The sequence below is a fragment of the Ictalurus furcatus genome, chromosome 19, assembly GCF_023375685.1.
Source record: "Ictalurus furcatus strain D&B chromosome 19, Billie_1.0, whole genome shotgun sequence".
Taxonomy (NCBI): domain Eukaryota; kingdom Metazoa; phylum Chordata; class Actinopteri; order Siluriformes; family Ictaluridae; genus Ictalurus; species Ictalurus furcatus.
In genome coordinates this window covers 794,710-814,910 of record NC_071273.1, presented here as the reverse complement: position 1 = coordinate 814,910, position 20,201 = coordinate 794,710, and the positions used below count along the sequence as shown (strand labels likewise).

At 39.0% G+C, this 20,201-nt stretch overlaps 2 protein-coding genes across 2 annotated transcripts in view; both read left to right on the top strand.

The window, feature by feature from the left end:
* LOC128623034 (NACHT, LRR and PYD domains-containing protein 12-like) overlaps positions 1 to 20,201 on the top strand; it is a 393,909-nt gene that overhangs the window by 188,361 nt on the left and 185,347 nt on the right. The gene's annotated exons all lie outside the window — the stretch shown is intronic.
* Positions 7,369 to 15,385, top strand: LOC128623044 (zinc finger protein 135-like). The gene is made up of 4 exons (XM_053649903.1): positions 7,369 to 7,714; positions 7,805 to 7,893; positions 13,014 to 15,186; positions 15,281 to 15,385. The coding sequence occupies exons 2-3, from the start codon at positions 7,831 to 7,833 to the stop codon at positions 14,184 to 14,186; spliced, it is 1,236 nt and encodes a 411-aa protein (XP_053505878.1). The 5' UTR covers positions 7,369 to 7,714; positions 7,805 to 7,830; the 3' UTR covers positions 14,187 to 15,186; positions 15,281 to 15,385.

The window sequence follows — 20,201 nt, the reverse complement described above, 5'->3', positions numbered from 1 at the left end:
GCCATATGTAACTGCCATTCTGCAGACCAGACTGCTGCAGCAGATTTTAACCTGTCATTGGAGGAACAATAGGATTGTTAGAAGGACGAGAGAGTGATCTTTATTTATTTAACAGGTTTCCTTGTGGAATGATTATCATAATAATGCACCATGTCTGCTGCAATTATTTACTTATCAAAGTAGGCCTAAATGATGCCTTGTTGTCTGTCATGTAAATTCAGGCATATCGTGTCTCATGCACAGGATGTCATGTCAGACACTTTTTTATTCTCAGATATTGCTTTGCTATGATCATCAAACTGTATCAATACAATTTATTATGTATTTGTTAGATTTCCATGTATCTCAGGAATCTCATATTATGCCTTTCAGATCTTCTGTCATGCCTTTCAGCCTGTTCTACAATTACTTCTATTAACTTTTAGTTCTGTGCTTAGAAAGTGTGGTTCTACTCAGAGCGTTTCAGATCGATCTGGGGAGCCTAAATGAACACACACTAACACATGCATGCTCAAATAGACATCCGGGTTTGTTCGTCCAAGAGTATTTATACACATTGATAACAGCAGTGCATGGACAGTTTCTACTGGTGCAGGGGCCAGACAGATAGACAAAACACACAGTGCACAGGGTCATACCACAAAATATGTCTATATGTTTCAGCTATAATAAAGGATGGCAGTTGATCAGCTTATTTAAAGAGGTAATTAAATGTATACATTCATCATAGGTATTTGATAGCACAGAGACACATAAACAGAAACTATAACCCAGTATTCCCCGTATCTAAGGTGTCTTAACAGTTCATAATATAAGAGTTGTGTCTAAAAACTGTGAAAACAAGCAGATCATTTAATGGAATGTTTTAACATGTTACTTAGGTAATTATGCCTTTTGGAAATGTGCCTTACAGATTAATTAATGCTTTTTAGCATAATGTGCACATAACATTCTACTTAGTGCTTTGGTAAACCCTGCCAGTAGGTTTTGCAATTCACTGCATGTCATTACACCCATATATTAATCCCTAACGTGCTTTGTTTTTAGGATGAACTGGATACTGTTTTAAACATGTGGAACAACCACCGAATCCGACATAGCAATGGCGGTGACTTGCCACATGGGAGACCCTTCCTCATGTACAACTTACCAGAACTTTATCAAGCAAAAGCCTACTTCAATCCCAAAGGTCCTGAAAGATTCGATGTGATTACCTCTGAAAATGTCTGCCTGTGGAAATCAGACATGCCCTGTCACCATGACTTATATGACCTCTGTGTTTTTATTATGGAGGAGAATAATCTACAGTCAAGTGCAACAGCCCTAGAGGCATTGAGACTCTACAAAAATGTTTGACCTCTAGTTAGAGAACTTTTAGGTGTGTAGAAGATGTACATATGCCATAGCAATAATAATACTATAAAAGTGCATTTTTTTGTGTGTAAATGTATTCAAAATGTTTTTTTTTTCTAGTCTGCAGGTTCTGTTTGTATTTCTATTAACTAGCTATGTTTTATTAAAATAAAAAGTTTAATTTTAACACCTAATGATAACAGTAGCAAAGTAATTAGATCAAAACATGAGTTAATGAACATTGTTTTAATACAAGAGAAACTGAAACATCCATACAGTTGTGTACAAAATATATGAATCAGTTGATACAAATAAAACAATTAAAATGCAACTGTATTGCTTCAATAAGAGATTATTTAGATTACCTGTTGGATGTATAAATGGTAAAAAAAAAAAAAAAAAGTGTGAACATGAAAAAACACCTGATGGGGAAAACACAAAACTGTCCCATTCAAATCAGCCTCTGAATTTCGATGAACAACAGTATAAAAGTGTCAAACTTGTAGAAAACCACACTATTGCAAACAATATATTTTTAAAATGACTCCTATTATAACTTCATGAACAGGATATAACATTTAAACATGAAAACATTACTTTAAATTTCTAACAATAATTTAACATAACTCGGATATTTGGATAATAATTTAACATAACTCGGATAGCTGGGCTAATGTAATTGAAAAATACCTCCATTAGACTAGTTTTTGTTGAAGGCTTCTTTAAGAAAAGAAGGTGCCAGCTGAATTGGCAAGTAACCAAAGCGCAGCCATCCAATAGCTAAAATACGTGCAACAACGTCCCACTCTCCTTCCTGGTAAGTGTGATGTAGACTAGGTATCTTGCAAGTTGTTCTGCAAATTCTTTTTGCAAAAAAACATGTCCCAGAATTCAGTAGGACAGTCTTGGAACACTCCATCTCCGATGCCAGCTTCCTCCTCACCATTTTCAAGTAGACGTTTAAATGTTACATTGGCATGTAATATGTTTTTGTCTGAGAAAGCTTGAATCATATTATTTACACAGTAAACTCTGCCAACTACAAATGTTTCACTTTCAATCACATTTCTAGGTTTTTCAAAGAACAGTTAATTGTTTGTTGGCTCCTGGGATTCAGTTGCCTGAGGTGGATTTTCTGTCACTTGCACCGTTTCTTCAATGCCTGTGTTTTCACAGAATGTGCTTCCTGGAATGAAGATTGAATCTGGGTTGGACGGAACTGTTTCCAGTAGTGTATCAACAAATGTTTCAGTCACTACACAATTAACACATACAGGTGAGTATACAAGTGTGTCTGAGACCATGTCAGAGGATGTGTTCACATCATTACCCAGGAACACCACTTCATCATCAGAAGACTGGAGTATGTCATCATTTGAGTTCATAGACGAAGAAGAAGTGGAGTGCAGAGTTTGACTTCTGTTTTGATTGTGACATCCTGAAGTACTTGGAGTTATATCTGGGGGGGAAGTAAGCTGAGGCCTCTTTAAAGTCAGATGCCTGTCAGTTTCATCACTCATCAGAGATCAGAATCTTGATCTCTGTCTTGTGCACACATACAGTCTTAGGATTTTGTAATGTGTTGCCTCGTACAAGCTGCCAATTGTCTGGTTTTCCTTGAGTGGTTCTTCTGAGCCACAGACACAGAGCATAAAGTTTAAATGATCCGCATTCCCTTTTTTTTATTCACCTTGTGGGGAAAAGTTTTCTCCCGAGATGCAGAACATTTCATACAGTGTCATCTTTTTTAATGACAATTTCTCGTGTTCCACCTCCTTTGGGTCTTCTAACTTGTTTGTAGCAACAATCTTGGTAGTGCGTCCAGCCAAGTTCAATTTTCCTTGTCTTGCTTTCAGCATTCTTACTGGCATGTCCATTTTTTTATTTCTCATGCAGAATTGCTGGTAATTAAATTTTTTCTCTCAATCGTTGAATCAATTTCTGTAACCTGTCTTCATTCCCATGTTCTTCTGAATTTAACTCCGTCCAGTTCTTTGCATAAACACTGTCGGCATATCGTATAATATACTTAGACAGTTCCTCTTCATTCAGTAGTCTGGCAACATGAGGATCAAGCTGAAACACATCAACATAATGCTCTTTTATTACTTGTTTAGTTTTAGATGTGAAAGTGTGCTTAAAAAATAGGACTTTATTTTTATATCATACTTTATTTTTGTCTATATATATATATATCTATATCCATCTATATAAAATGGAAAAGTTCATTTTTTCCCCTGTAATTTAATTCAAAGAGTACAACTTTCATATATTCATTACACAAAGTGAAATATTTCAAGCCTTTTTTGGCTTAATCTGGATCATTACGGTATATAGCTCACGGAAATCAAAAATCCAGTATCTCAAAATATTTTATGTGTGTGTGTATTTTTATATATATATATATATATATATATATATATATATATATATATATATATATATATAAATAATACATACATACAGTGCCCTCCACTAATATTGGCACCCTTGGTAAATATGAGCAAAGAAGGCTGTGAAAAATCGTCTTTATTGTTTAACCTTTAATCTTTTGTTCGAAAAATTCACAAAAATTTTTGCTCTAATGGATATCAAACAATTGCAAACACAACACAGGTTTATCAAAAAAAATTGTTAAATATAGGTGTGCCACAATTATTGCCACCCTGTATCAATAATTTGTGTTGCCTCCCTTTGCCAACACAACAAGTCTTCTCCTATAATGCCTGATGAGGTAGGAGAATACATGGCAAGGGATCTGAGACCGTTCCTCCATTCAGAATATCTCCAGATCCTTCACATTTCGAGGTCCATGCTGGAGGACTCTCCTCTTCAGTTCACCCCACAGGTTTTCTATAGGTTTCAACTCAGTGGACTGGGATGGTCATGGCAGGACCTTGCTTTTGTGGTCAGTAAACCATTTTGTATTGAGTTTGATGTATGTTTTGGATCATTGTCCTGCTGGAAGATCCAACCACGGTCCATTTTAAGCTTTCTGGCAGAGGCAGTCAGGTTTTCATTTAATATCTGTTGATATTTGATAGAGTCCAAGATGTCATGTGTCCTAACAAAATGTCCAGGTCCTCTGGCAGAAAAACAGCCCCAAAACATTAAAGAGCCTCCACTATATTTAACCGTGGGCATGAGGTACTTTTCCATATGGCTACCTCTCTGTGTGTGCCAAAACCACCTCTGGTGTTTATTACCAAAAAGCTCTAATTTGGTTCATTTGACCATAGAACCTGATCCCATTTGAAGTTCCAGTAGTGTCTGCACACTGAAGACGCTTGAGTTTGTTTTTGGTTGAGAGTAGAAACTTTTTTCTTGAAACCCTTCCAAACAACTTGTGGTGATGTATGTGATTCGGTTTGTAGTTTTGGAGACTTTCTGACCAAAAGATGCAACTAACTTCTGCAATTCTCCAGCTGTGATCCTTGGAGATTTTTTGACCACTCGAACCATCCTCTTCACAGTGCGTAAAGACAATATACTGTAGACATACTTCCTTTTCCAGTTTGATTCATAACATTTTCAATTATTTCCAAACATATCAAAAGATCAAAGGGTTAAACAATGGACAATTTGTCAAAGCCTTCTTTGCTCATATTTACCAAGGGTGCCAATATTAGTGGAGGACACTACTAATATATATAAATATAAAACATACACACATTTTTAAATAGAAAAAATGACACTATGTGCCAGGTGCAAAAAGCATCTAAAATTTGCCATTGCACCCTTAAAAACACTGCTCCACACAGTTTGTTTGTGCTTTATTAATTTTTTTGTTGCAGTTTGTGTGTTATTGAGTATTAGCCCCATCTACTGTACAAATTATTTTGTAAGAAAATGTGTTGTGCTCTGCTTGCACTTGAACTTACACAAGTCAATGATTTCAGTGTGGTTTACTTAGCTCAGGATATTACGGACAGCACTAACCAGTTGTTTCAACCATTATTTAAAATGAAATGTCAAGAGTCATCGTTTCGCAAATCAGACATTACTGGTTGTTTTGTGTGTTTTCTAGCCCACGAGGACATCGCTAAAGTTGTGTATTTATTAATTTGCAATTTTTAAAACAGGAAACCCCTCTTGTGGTGCGATGAAACATACATCATTGGTGTGATCAATAACCACAAAACAGGAATAGAACACCTCATGTTCCTATAGCAAGTTACGTACCTTATCTTCCTCCATTTTTGTGAGATTCTCTTCTGAGACACCCCTCTCTCTTAATGCAGAGATAAAGTCCATCTCTGCAGCGGGCAAATATAAACTTTATGATGGCAGTGGTGAAGACGGCAACGTGCATGTTACACCAGTCCCATTCACAAGACACAAGATGTTCTCGTGATAAAATGACGTCATTAGAAAACAGCTTTTTGTTATGTTGCGATCACAAGAAAATTTAAGTTCTTATCTCATGATCATGACTTAATTAAATCGAGATCATGAGAAAACAACTTAAGTCGAGATCATGAGAAAACAACTTAAATTAAGTCGTGATCATGAGAAAACAACTTAAATTAAGTCGTGATCATGAGAAAACAGCAGAAAAAAGTAATAATGCATTGCCGCTTAGGATTTCCATAAGAAGGAGTATTACATGCTTTAGATTTTAACACTATTAATAATATCTTTAAAATTAACTGGACCAAGCACTGTCTTTATGAGAATAATATCCCATGGTTCTTTATCCCCAGTCTAATCTTAAAAAAATGTGGTGGTCTAAATTTTTTTCTTACCTGTGATTTTAAATGCACTAAACTCCCAATTACGTTGTCTAACTTTCACAAACAAGCTTTGGATGCGTGGAAATTAGTCTACAAACACAATTTTTCTCCCCACTCCTGTGTTATTTGGAATAATCAATATACATTATTCAAAAACAGGACAATTTTCTGGAGCAATTGGTTTAACAAAGGTTTAATTTTTGTTACTGTTAGAGATAAGGAATCTCAGATTATGTCCTTCAGTCCTCCGTCAGCCATTCAGAATTTTTACTTCTCTTAACTCTTAGTTCTGTGCTATGAGCGAGAAAGTGTGATTGACTGCAGAGTGTTCAGGCCTGGAGAGTCTAAATGAACAAACACCGACACATGCTGTTCACAGAGACGTCCAGTTTATTCGTGCAGAACAGGAGTATTTATACACATAGGTAAGCAGCAGTGCGTGGGCAGGTTTCTACTTGTGCAGGTGCTAGACAGATGCAGACAAAGCACACAGCCCACAGTCATACTACAAACACAAGTCTTTTCAAGGTATTGAAAATACATGTGTCAGCTATAATAAAGGATGGCAGTTGATCAGCTTATCAGAAGAGGTAATTAAGTGAATACATTCATCATGGGAAATTTGACAGCACAGAGACACACAAACAGAAACTATAACCCAGTATTCCCCGTATCTAAGGTGCCTTAATAGCAGTTCATAATATAAGAGAGTACATGATATAAGAGAATCTCCTTCAGTTACAGTCTTAATAAATCATTCAGGTGACCTATATAATTACACTGATTTTGTTAATAATTTGGGGATAAATGTATCCTCAAAAGAATATTTAAAACTCATTCCTTGTATTTCCCCAAAATGCTTCACCTTGTTAAAGATGGAAAGATGTATAATCCTGTAATTGGTTCTCTACCAGATCTCACTCTTGGGGGCCTTTCAATCAGGTATAAAAAAAAAATTAATAACCTTTATATTAGAAAAATCATAACCAAAGAACAATGGTGAAGTGGAAACGTGATTATCCTTTCTTTATTCAGAATGTGTGGTGAGATATAAATAAATATGTAATTCCTAATAACGTCAAAGAAACTCACTTTAAAATAATAAATAGATATTATCCATGTAATGATTTTACTAGTAAGTTTAAAAGAAGGGATTTCGCCATTATGCTGTTTTTGTAAAGAGGAATCAGAAACAATCTTACATTTATTTTTCAGTTGTTTCTATACCAAACTATTCTGATCCCAAATTTCATTGTTTCTTTTTTAGTTGTTTTACAAGTTTTTCACTATAACTGATCTAATGGGTTTGTTTATGGAGTGTGATACTGGTTTATTGGAAATTAACAATATAATTAAAATTCTTATTTTATTGAGAGCGGTAAAAGTATATAGCATTCTCATACTTGCGGGACACAGGTTTGATTAATAGGATGTAGGTGATTTTTTTTTTCTCCAGCTGAACGTTACACTCCATCCCAGTAGGTGGCGGTAATGCACCTTAAGCTGTTTGCAAACCGCCATAAAACAATAGAAGAAGAACACGAAGGAAATTCACACCCGCTTGTTCGCGGAGCTTCTTTCTCTACACGGGCTTAGAAGCTCTGATATTCTGTGTGATTTCACTAAAGGTGAGTTCATCTGAAACTGACCACCTGAGCTACTCGGTTAACAGGTTAGTGGAGATTCTGGAGTCATGAATCTCTGTATTTTTCTTCCAGTGTCCTGATTCTTTACACCTCTTATAATGAAAACCAGACGGCGCTCTTTAGGAAAATCTCCACAGACTCCTGCTGCTACTGGCTCAGAGGTAAAGTTTAGTCATGTGTCTGATTTCTTTTTTCATTTTTAAACTCTGAGAACTTGTTTATAATTAAGTAACAATTACAACGATATATACAACAAGCAGAAAACTTACCCGCAAACATACGTTCTGATGACGTCACCAGTTAGTCTCTGTTCGTCAGTATGATATTACTCTATGATAGCGTTGTTACTTTACCACGTCTTGGTAACGTTTATTTTTCTATATAATCTTGGCTAACGGTCCAGAAACACTCTAACTAATCTCATTAAGAACGATGTGAAGATGTGTTTTTATTGTTTGATTCAGTGTTTACAACAAAATTGGCGACTTATTCATGAACTCTTTTACATAACAGACTGAGGACACAATCGTATTTGCAAAAAGTAGAAACAAAATAAAGAAATAAAAATAAGAGATCATTTGTAGGGGTTTGTTATGAGTTTTATCTTGTCTAACAATGAAAACACGTTTCTGGCTTGGGGAATAGTCATTATTTTCAGCAGGTCCACATATATAGATAGTTCTTTTTTTGAAAATGTTTGGTTGAGGTGGTGTTTTTAGGTATCTAAATTTATGAATTAAAATGTTGAAAAAATTTACTTGATTTACCAGAAAAGAGTTTTTTTTTTTTTTTGTCATTGAATATTATTCCAAATTTAACAGCATCCCAAGTAAAAGAGTGTATAATAGGAATCTTTTGTTTCAACCAGTTGTACACATCACTCCAAAACCCTTGAACAGAGTTGCAGTAAAAAAACAACAACAAATGTTCCATTGTTTCTATATTGGAATTACAGAATAATCATACATTCGAGATTTCCATGTTAAATTTAACTCTTAGAAATTCTTTAGTGGGATATATTTCATTTATAATTTTAAAGTGCACTTCTTTGAACTTGGGGGCTACAGAATAAGAAATATACAACCCCAGTTCAAATATACAACAGAGCATATGTTTCTCTAAAACTTGTATATACTTTTCAGCATTGATGGTGCCTTTTATAGATGTGCAAGCTGCCCATTTCATAGGCACTAATGCACCCCATACCATCAGAGATGCAGGCTTTTGGACTGAGCGCTGATAAAAAGCCGGGTGGTCCCTCTTCTCTTTAGTCCCCTTTAGAGACCGTGGCGTCCATGGTTTCCAAAAGGAATTTCAAATTCCGATTCGTCTCAACACAGAACAGTTTTCCACTTTGCCTCAGTCCATTTTAAATGAGCTTTGGCCTAGAGAAGATGGCAGCGTTTCTGGATCATGTACACATATGGCTTCTTCTTTGTAAGATAGAGCTTTAACCAGTATTTGTGGATGGCTCAGAATCATGCCTGTTTTTAATGCAGTGCTTCCTGAGAGCCCGAAGACCACAGGTCTGCAATATTGATTTTTATCCTTGTCCCTTGTGCACAGAGATTTCTACAGATTCTCTGAATCTTTTGATATTATGTACTGTAGATGATGAGATATTCATAGTCTTTGCAATTTTACATTGTGGAACATTATTCTAAAATTGTTCCACAAAAAGCAGTTTTTGCAGATTGGTGAACCTCTGCCCATCTTTACTTCTGAAAGACTCTGCCTCGCTAAGATACTCTTTTTATACCCAATCATGTTACTGACCTGTTGCCAATCAACCTTCAGCTGTTTCTTTTTAGTACCACTTACGTTTCCCTTTTGTTGCCCCGTCCCAACTTTTTTTTTTTTAAATGTGTTGCAGCCATCAAATTCAAAATTACCTTATTTTTTTTTCCTTAAAATGGACCATTTACTCAATTGAAACATTTGCTATATTTTCTATGTTCTGTTGTGAATAACATATGGTTTCATGAAATTTGAAAATCATTGCATTCTGTTTTTATTTACATTTTACTCAGTGTCCCAACTTTTTTGGAATTGGGATTGTATATTGTCACCACGACGAATATGAGAATCACAAGGTTACATGGCTGGAACGTTATTTGGTACGTTGTTGCAACAAATATGTTTCGGTCCGGTTACGTCTTCACAAAGTAACTGGTGTTAGCTGGGTTCAGGTCATGGCTCACACTTTATGTGGCCTTTAGATTATTAATAAAGGAACTGATTTCATTGCATGTTTCTGTTGTAAATTCTGAAACTATTAGCAGATTAGCAAATAAAAAGACAATCTAACTAACGTTCATTAGATGGAGATGTCTCCACTTGTTGGAGAGTGTCATGGAATCTTCTTCAGCAAAAAAGCACTCTAAGAGTCTTGGGGTCTTGATGTCAAAAGATAGACTTTATTATTCAAACAACAAAGCCGAGCTGGTCTGCGGATCAACTCGTCAGGTGGGGTTTTTTCCTCTTTTTAAAAAATTTATTCAGAACTTGGCCGTGCACCACCATTAATTCTAAGACTTGGGCCTCCCTCCTTACATTGTTTTAAATGGTGGCGTGGTATAGCCAGCTCTCTTTGTTTAAAAAAAAATATATTACATTCCAAAAAGATTGCATACAATCATGGCCAAACGTATTGGTAGTGACATAAATTTTGTGTTTTGCAAAGTTTGCTGCTTCAGTATTTGTAGATCATTTTTTCAAATTATTCTGTGGTATACTGGAAAACAATGATAAGAATTTCATAAGTTTTAAAGTCTTTTATTGGCAAAAAACATTCAATACATGCAAAGAGTCAATATTTGTAGTGTAGACCCTTGTTCTTCATAATCTCTGCAATCCACTCTGGCATGTTGGAGATCAGCTTCTGGGCCATATCCTGACTGATGATGATCCATTCTTGCCTTATTACTGCTCAGAAGTGATCACAATTTGTGGGCTTCAGCTTTCCCACTCTCCTTTTGAGGATTGACCACAGGTTCTCAATGGGATTAAGATCTGTGGAGTTGCCAGGCCTCAGATCCAAAATTTAATGTTAAAATGTTAAAATTTAATCCAAAATGTAATGATCTCTGAGCCATTTCATTATCACGCGTGCCTTGTGACACGATGCTCCATCATGCTGGAAAATGCACGGTTCATCACCAAATTGCTCTTGGATCGTTGGGAGAAGTTGCTCTTGCAGGACATTTTGATACCATTCTTTATTCCTGGCAGTGTTTTTGGGCAGAATGGTGAGAGAGCCAGTTCCCTTAGATGAAAAGCAACCCCACACATGGATGGTCTCAGGATTATTCACTGTTGGCTTGACACAGGACTCATGATAGCATTCACCTTTTCTTCTCCGGACAATGGATTTTCCAGATGTCCCAAACAGTCGGAAGTGGGTTTCATCAGAGAAAATAACTTTGCACCAGTCTTCTGCTGTCCAATCTTTGTACTTCCTGCAGAATGTCAGTCTGTCCTTGATGTTTTTCTTGGAGAGAAGTGGCTTCTTTGCTGCCCTTCTTGACACCAGGCCATTGTCCAAAAGTCTTCGCCTCACTGTGCGTGCAGATGCACTCACACCCACCTGTTACCAGTATTGAGTAAACTCTTCACTGGTGGTTACACGATTCTGTAATTATTCCTCAGGAGGAGATGGTCCTGGCGCTTGCTGGACACTTTGGGATGTCCTGAAGCCTTCTTCATTGCAGTTGAACCTCTCTCTTTGAAGTTCTTGATGATCTGGTAAATGGTTCTTTCAGGTGCAATATTGTTTGCAGCAATGTCCTTGCATATTTATAGTTTCATAGCAATTCACAAAAATATATTATTGTTCGAGCATTTCCATGTGTGTTGTTTCAGATACATCAATAAAACGAGTGTGATATGATTCTAGTGTTATAGACTTAGGTTTCTGAATAATAATCCAGAATATTCTGAATAAAGATCCATCATGTAATGTCATCACAACGTGCATACAAAGTCCTCTTCAATCCATGTGCATCGTGTGCATCAAACATGAATACAGCTAAAAGATCTCATTTACCAACAAACATCCTTGGGAAAGGCTGTGCAAACAATTTCACCAATTATCCAGCTATCCGCAAAAGAAGCACAAAAAAAATCTGCAAATTTTGGGGGGAAAAAACAAACAAAAAAATCTAGTATTTTTGGCCGCAACAGTTATAAGAAACTCTGTGAAATCTTGTACGGGCTAATTATATCACACAAACCTAGGGATCACCATACAAATCTCCAGGGATGAGGTGTTACTAGAATTTTAAGAAGCATGCATGTGGCATGAGCTATAACTTCACACCTGATTGATAGTCAGATTATTTTTTTTAACAGAGAACATGTATTGATTATATTAATGCTTTAAACCATTGTATTTGGAAACACAATGTTCCATGTTGATTTCTAAACACATTCAGTGCTTCAGCTTGAAAAAACATTGACGCCCAGAGCAAGGTCATCTTTGTATGTCTAGTCTCTGAATTTTCTAAACGTATAAATATTTACATGACCTATTTCTGTGTGATTAGTGATGAGAAATTATGTGTAAGGTCAACTGTCTTGTTCATCTTAGATCTTAAAATGACCAGTCACAGTGGTTTTGGTATTAGTAAAATTGAGCTGCAATGAGTTTAATTACAACACCAATTCATCTCATAAACCCATATGTTATTTTCAACAGAACACAGAAAACAAAACTGTTTAAACTGAGTAAATGTACCATTTTAAGAAAAAAAATAAGGTAATTTTGAATTTAGTGGCCACAACATGTCTCAAAAGTTGGGACAGGGGCAACAAAAGTCTGGAAAAGTAAGTTTTACTAAAAAGAAACAGCTGGAGGAACATTTTACAGCTAATTAGGTTAACTGGCAACAGGTCAGTAACATGATTGTGTATATATATATATATATATATATATATATATATATATATATATATATATACATACATACATACATACAGAGTATTTTAGAGAGGCAGAGTCTCTCAGAAGTAAAGATGGGATGGAATCTGGATGGAAGCATATGTTGCTGTAAAACCTGCATATACCTTTCAGCATTGATTGTGCCTTTCCAGATTTGCAAATGGTTACAATTCGGAATGTTACAAATCTAAAATTACAAAGCTGTTACAGCCATTAAAGGTGTGTGATTGGGTGGTCAAGCTGTATTACAGTATTATAGGACACATTTCCAATAACAATTCCATAAACACATGGGGATAAAATCTAAAATATGCATCTTGAATAATTTGTTGTGTTTTCCAGATGTACCACTGCTCAGATGTCGGAGAGAGTTTTAATAAAAGTCATCATCTCAAAGATCACGAGTGGATCCACACAGGGGAGAAGTTGTATGACTGCTCCCAGTGTGGGAAGAGTTTTACTCGTCAGAGTACTCTCCAGCGACACCAGTGTATCCACACAGGGGAGAAGCCGTATCTCTGTGGACAGTGTGGGAAGAGTTTTACTTATCAGAGTACTCTCCAACAACACCAGCGTATCCACACAGGGAAGAAGCCGTATCTCTGTGGTCAGTGTGGGAAGAGTTTTACTCGTCAGAGTACTCTCCAACGACACCAGCATATCCACACAGGGGCGAAGCCATATCTCTGTGGACAGTGTGGGAAGAGTTTTACTTATCAGAATAATCTCCGACTGCATGAGCGTATTCACACAGGAGAGAAGCCGTATCACTGTGGACAGTGTGGGAAGAGTTTTACTTATCAGAATAATCTCCAACAGCATGAGCGTATTCACACAGGAGAGAAGCCGTATCATTGTGGACAGTGTGGAAAGAGTTTTACCCAACCATGTGATCTCCAACGACACCAGCGTATCCACACAGGGGAGAAGCCATATTACTGTGGACAGTGTGGGAAGAGTTTTACTCATCAGAGTCATCTCCAACAGCATGAGCGCATTCACACAGGAGAGAAGCCGTATCATTGTGGACAGTGTGGAAAGAGGTTTACCCAACTATGTCATCTCCAACGACACCAGCGTATCCACACAGGGGAGAAGCCGTATCTCTGTGGACATTGTGGGAAGAGTTTTACTTGCCAGAGTACTCTCCACCAACATGAGCGCATTCACACAGGAGAGAAGCCGTATCACTGCTCGCAGTGTGGGAAGAGTTTTACTTGCCAGCGTTATCTCCAACAGCATTTGCGCATTCACACAGGAGAGAAGCCGTATCCTTGTGGACAGTGTGGGAAGAGTTTTACTTTTCAGAGTAATCTCCAACGACATGAGCTCATTCACACAGGAGAGACGCTGTATTACTGTGGCCAGTGTGGGAAGAGTTTTACTTGCCAGAGTACTCTCCACCAACATGAGCGCATTCACACAGGACAGAAGCCGCATCACTGTGGAGAATGTGGGAAGAATTTTACTCGTCAGAGTCATCTCAAACAACATGAGCGCGTTCACACAGGATAGAAGCCGTATCACTGCTCACAGTGTGGGAAGAGTTTTTCGTGACCAAAGGGCCTTCCACAGCCACCAGCAGAGTCATACAGGACAGAAACCGTACCTCTGTGGACATTGTGGGCGGAGTTATACTCATTCAAGTTCATTAAGGACACATAAGTGCTCTAATATAAAGCCATCAGATTTAGCCATGTGAATGTCAAATTAAGATACATGTTTTACATTTTTGTTTTTTAAAGGGGAGGTAAAGAGACATTCAGGCATTAAACTGTAATATTATATTATTTGTCATGGACTGTAGTATTCTGTTGCATGGAACTTTATTGCTTACTCTCTGGGTTTTAGCAAAATTCATGATTTTATGTTTTCCTGTTTTTCCCCAAATGCTACAATACCAAGCATGGAATACACATATTTAACCAGTGGGAATGCCCACTTTAATCGACCAGTCCAGACCTCTGAGGGCTTCTCCCTCTAACATAAGACTTTCATTTTAAATGATTTTTAAGTGCGAGCTGGAATTAGCTTTTCAGAATCTCGCATTATGCATACTACTCATACTCACACTCACATACATACTCAAACTCTGTTCAAGCCGACAGACGATGGTTGTGTCTATAGGCAATTTGAAGAGAGAATTCTTGTCCAAGTTGCTCCATCTTTGCATCGTCCATTCAACTGTAGCTAACTACACTGTATGGCCAAAAGTATGGGGATGCCTGACGACCACACACATATATGCCTTTTGAACATCATCTGATGGAACGGCATCTAATCCATGGTCCTGTGAGCCTAGTGTTCCTGATGTAGTTTTCAGATTTACTGCAACCCTGACCAGGATAACACATTTACACAGTAAGATCAATGAATGGGTTTTTGTTGTATATATGCTCCTTTAAGTAGTAAGAAAATATTTGTATGACCAGCAAGTCTTAGAATTTTTACTACAGGATCACTATCACAGTCATGAATATACAGTGAATGGAGCATTGAGAGAGTACATTACCATGTTGATATTTCTGTAAAGCTGCTTTGAGACAATGTCTATTGTAAAAAGCGCTATACAAATAAAATTGAATTGAAAAATTGAATTGAATTACCAGGCTCTGGGTTTGATGACCCCTTCATCTTAGTAGATCATATGTTTAATAATGCACAAATTTTATACTTGCCTTATTAATCAACAAATATTCTCGATAATAAATGGTTTTATCATAGTTGTGTAATTTCTTTTAAAAATGTGAAATGTTACACATTTCCCATAAAAACTTTTAGAACTTGCACCACACTAGAATCAAACTCAGGACCTTTAGAATTAGTGCTTATTGTTTATCATTGTGCGCCTCACATGTAATGCCACCAAAACAACTAATTTTGGACAATGTTTTCAAAAGTTATGTTTCTACAAAAAACCTTATCTCTAGAACATTAGTGGGTGCTGAGTTCGAAATATTTTAGGTACCTAGAGGACATACTATGAATGATCCCTGTGAAATTTTGTGCCAATATGTCAAATATTTTAAAATATATTATTAATATGATATATTTCAGAATGGAGGGCAGGTGGTTTGTCCCATCCTGGCAAAATTGGTATCCACTGATTTGTCATGACCCAGTGTATCTGTAGCCACCAAGATCATAATTTTCTGTCAAAGTATTCAAAGGTTGTAATCTAAAATATTCATTTTCAAATCTCATGACCTGTAGGTGGCACTGTTCTCAAATTCAGCATGGAAGCTCGGCTCATGCTTCCGATGAAGTGTACCGTGTTTCATTATGATTTATCAACGTCTGGCTGAGATACAGCCTCTGATCCAATTTTGGGTCAACAACATTAAATTTGAAACATAACTTTTGCATATGAATATCAACATTCTGTTCACTTACTTTTATCCGTCTACTGATCTGCGCCAATTTTGGTAGGAAGTGGACAAAATTTGAACAAGGTGTAGCAAGGAAATTGAATACTGTACATTTCAAAATGGTGACTATGTAATGGGTGGAGTTCTAATGTAAGATATGGGTTGTAATCAACATGTGGAGAGTAATCCGATGAACTAAATTTGTTATCTAGGACAAAGTGTTCAACAATGATAACCACTTGAAAAGTTCATTTTTTAACTAGTGGTGGTGCTATACAGTTGGTCCTAGAGATGCCATAATTGGTCTACTTACAGTCATATCTATGAGTGTGCCAAATTTAATCATTTTCCTACATACGGTTCACAGGGCTGCCCTAGACTCCCAGTGGGGGAAGGAGCAGAATAATAATAAGAAAACTAACGGATACAATAGGTGCCTACACACTGTCACGTACCGTAGGGAGCACGGAAGCAGAAGCGGGCGGCAGGATCAATACGTAGGTAAAGGGGTGATCAAAGTCCGTGGTCGTAAGGCAGGCAGAGGTCAGGCAATCAGCGAACAAAATAATAGGGGGCAAGGCAGAATTCGTAGTCGGAAACAGAAGCTAAGGTCAAGGAAACTAAGCGAACAAACACTGGAAAACGACAGAGAACAAGTCTACTGAACGTATACTTCGCAAAGTCATTGTGATGAAAGAGTCTCTATATGCTGTGGTGTGAGATTGGTGACAGGTGTGTGTGATTAGAACTCCGGGGAAGGTGAGCGCATGCATGTGGGGAGGTGTGTGTTGCTTCTTGGGAAACTGAGTCGTGGCTGGGCTGGGATATGACAGAAGCCCCCCCCAAAGGGCTCACTCCGGGAGCAAAGTTCTTTCTGGGTCTCCCCCGGGGTCGTGGACCCGGAAGATCAGGATGAGTTGCATGGAAGTCCTTATAATGAGCTGTGGATCCAATATGTCTTGTTTTGGAATCCAGCACTGTTCTTCTGGTCCGTAGCCCTCCCACTCGACTAAATATTCAAGCCTGCCCCTCCTGTGCCTAGAGTTGATGATATTCTTGATTAAGTAAGCTGGTTGTCCATCGATCTACAGTGGAATTGGAAGGGTTTCGAAGGGCACTTCTGTGGCTAAAGGTCGTGGTAGTTCCAGACGATAGGTAACCTCATTGATTTGTTTGAGGATCTTGAAGGGCCCAGTGTATCTCGGGGTGAGTTTCTTACAGCTATGTGGTTGTCTTAAGTCCTTGGTGGATAACCATACTCTATCGCCGGGTTGGTAACATGGATGCTTACTGCGGTGGCAATCAGCTTTGCGCTTGTATGTGTGTGTGATCCGTCTCAGGCGCTCGTGTGTGTCGGCCCAGACTTGCTCACTACGTTGGAACCAATGGTCTACTGCAGGTGATTCTGTGGGAGTCGCATTCCAGGGGAATAGTGGCGGTAGGTATCCAAGTATGCATTGGAATGGGGTGAGATTTGTGGCAGAGTGTTGGAGAGAGTTTTGGGCGTACTCGGCCCATGGCAGAAATTTGCTCCAATCTTTGGGGTTAGAGGTACAAAAAGTTCGGAGGAATCGGCCTAATTCTTGGTTGATCCGTTCCACTTGGCTATTAGCTTGTGGATGATAACCTGATGTGAAATTTACGGTGATTCCCATCTTTTCCATAAAGCTGGACCATACCCTGGAGGTGAATTGAGGGCCCCATCGCAGACTACCTCCTCCGGAATGCCGAAATACCTGAAAACATGTTGAAATAGTAGCTCGGCTGTCATAAAGGCGGTGGGCAGGGCGTGTAGTGGAATGAAGCGTACTGACTTTGAGAATCAGTCCACCATGACAAGAATGGTTGTGTTTCCCTGGGACTTGGGTAGATCGGTTACAAAATCAACAGATATATGTGACCATGGGCGTTCTGCTAAGGGTAAGGGCTTGAGCTTGCCAGCAGGAAGTGTCCGTGGTACCTTACTTTGTGCACACGAGGAACAGGATGCTACCACTCTGTGTACTTCCCTTTCCATATTAGGCCACCAGTACATTCCCCGTAGTAGATGGTACGTGCGTTGTGCCCCTGGGTGACCTGTACTGACTACCGTGTGGGCCCAGATAACGAGTTCCTGTCGGTAATGTTCGGGCACGAATAGTCTTCCTGATGGACATGTTTCGGGAGCTTTGTCATTGGGGAATGTTCTCTAATTCTTGATCAAGTTCCCACTCTAGGGCACTGATGATACATGAGGGGGGAATGATGTACTCTTCGTGGTTATTCACAACTTCTTTGTGGTCCAGACGAGACAGGGCATCGGCTTTCGTGTTCTTGGATCCTGGTCGGTATGACAGGGTGAACTGGAACCTGTTAAAAAACAGTGACCATCGGGCTTGACGGGGTGACAGTCTCTTTGCAGTGCGTAAATATTCCAAGTTCTTGTGATCTGTGAATATGACGAAGGGGTGTGTAGCTCCTTCCAACCAGTGCCGCCATTCCTCCAGGGCTAACTTAACGGCCAAGAGTTCTCGATTGCCCACGTCATAGTTTCTTTCGGCGGGTGAGAGCTTACGTGAAAAGAAAGCCACAGGATGGAGTTTTGGCCTTTCTCTGAAACATTGCGAGAGAACCGCTCCTACACCTGTCTCTGATGCATCGACCTCCACTACGAATGGTCTAGATGGGTCTGGGTGTTTGATAATGGGGGCAGTTGTAAAGGCCTTCTTGAGCTGATCAAGTGCTGCTTGGGCAGCTGGGTTCCATGGCAGGCGTCTCGGCTTCACTTTTAACAAGGACGTCAAAGGATTGGCTATGGCACTAAAATTCCGGATAAATAGTCTGTAAAAAATTTGCAAAACCCAGAAACCTCTGTAACTCTTTCACCGTTGTGGGTGTAGCCCAGTTCACCACTGCTTTGGCTTTTTCGTGATCCATGGTAACCCCTTCAGGGCTAATGATGTATCCCAGAAATGAAGTAGTGTCCTTATGAAATTCACAGTTTTCAGCGTTGACATACAACTGGTGTTGGAGTAATCGTTGCAGAACCTGACGGATGTGGTGAATGTGTTCTTCCTTGGAATTGGAGTAGATCAAGATGTCATCAATGTACGTGATTACATGACGTCCCAAGATGTCCCTTAAGACGTCGTTGATGAGACATTGGAAGACAGAGGGAGCGTTAGAAAGCCCATATGGCATGATCAAGTATTCGTAGTATTCGAGTGCTAAACCCCGTTTTCCACTCGTCCCCCTCTCTGATCCAGATGTTGTAAGCGCTGCGTAGATCCAACTTGGTGAAAATGGTAGCAGTGTGCAGCTGTTCTAGAGCAACGGGTACTAACGGTAGTGGATAGTGATACTTGACGCACCATTGGTTTAAGCCCCGATAGTCTATGCATGGCCGTAACCCTCCTCCTTTTTTCTCCACAAAGAAAAATCCGGCAGATGCTAGGGATGTAGAGGGTCGTATGTAACCCTGGCGTAATGCTTCTTGAATGTATTCTTCCATAGCTCTCTGCTTAGTCTGCGTTAGTGGGTAAACTCTTCCTCGGGATGGTGTCGTGCCTGGAAGCAGATCGATGGCGCAGTCGTAGGGCCAATGAGGTGGTAATCCACTAGCCTCTTCTTTACTAAACGCTTCGCTGAGGTCCTGGTATTCAATGGGAATATGACGACGGTCGTATTGTTAGGGCTCTCTATGGACGTGGTTGCTAACATGATCACAGGTGTGTGGAGACAATGTTTGATGCAATGAGGGGACCAGTGTATTATCTCCTTTTGAGTCCAAGAAATTCTCGGGTTATGGTGTTCTAGCCAGGGAAGGCCTAGCACCACTGGATGTCGGGCAGACACAGTGACATGGAAAATCATACTGTCCTGATGGATGGCGCTGGTGCGGAGGTTGACTGGTTCAGTGCAGTGTGTAATGAACCCCCTCCCAATGGGGGCTCCATCGATAGCTTGAATCCGGCGTGGTGTGATTAGTGGACGGACGGGGATGTTGTGCTGCTGTATGGTGGTTTGGTCAATGAAATTTGCCGCCGCTCCTGAGTCAATCAGCTCTTCTAAAATACAAGACAACCCTGAGTACTCTAATATGACCTGCATAACAAATGCAGATTGAAACGAGCTCTGGGCTGCTGAGCCCAAACTCAGCCCTGGCTGATGCTGCTTAGCGGTT

Bases quoted from the DNA above. Each gene is read 5' to 3' on its own strand.
- LOC128623044 (XM_053649903.1), top strand. From the start codon at position 7,831: ATGAAAACCAGACGGCGCTCTTTAGGAAAATCTCCACAGACTCCTGCT. The intron at 7,894-13,013 runs GTAAAGTTTAGT...TGTGTTTTCCAG, and splicing joins CTGCTGCTACTGGCTCAGAG to ATGTACCACTGCTCAGATGT.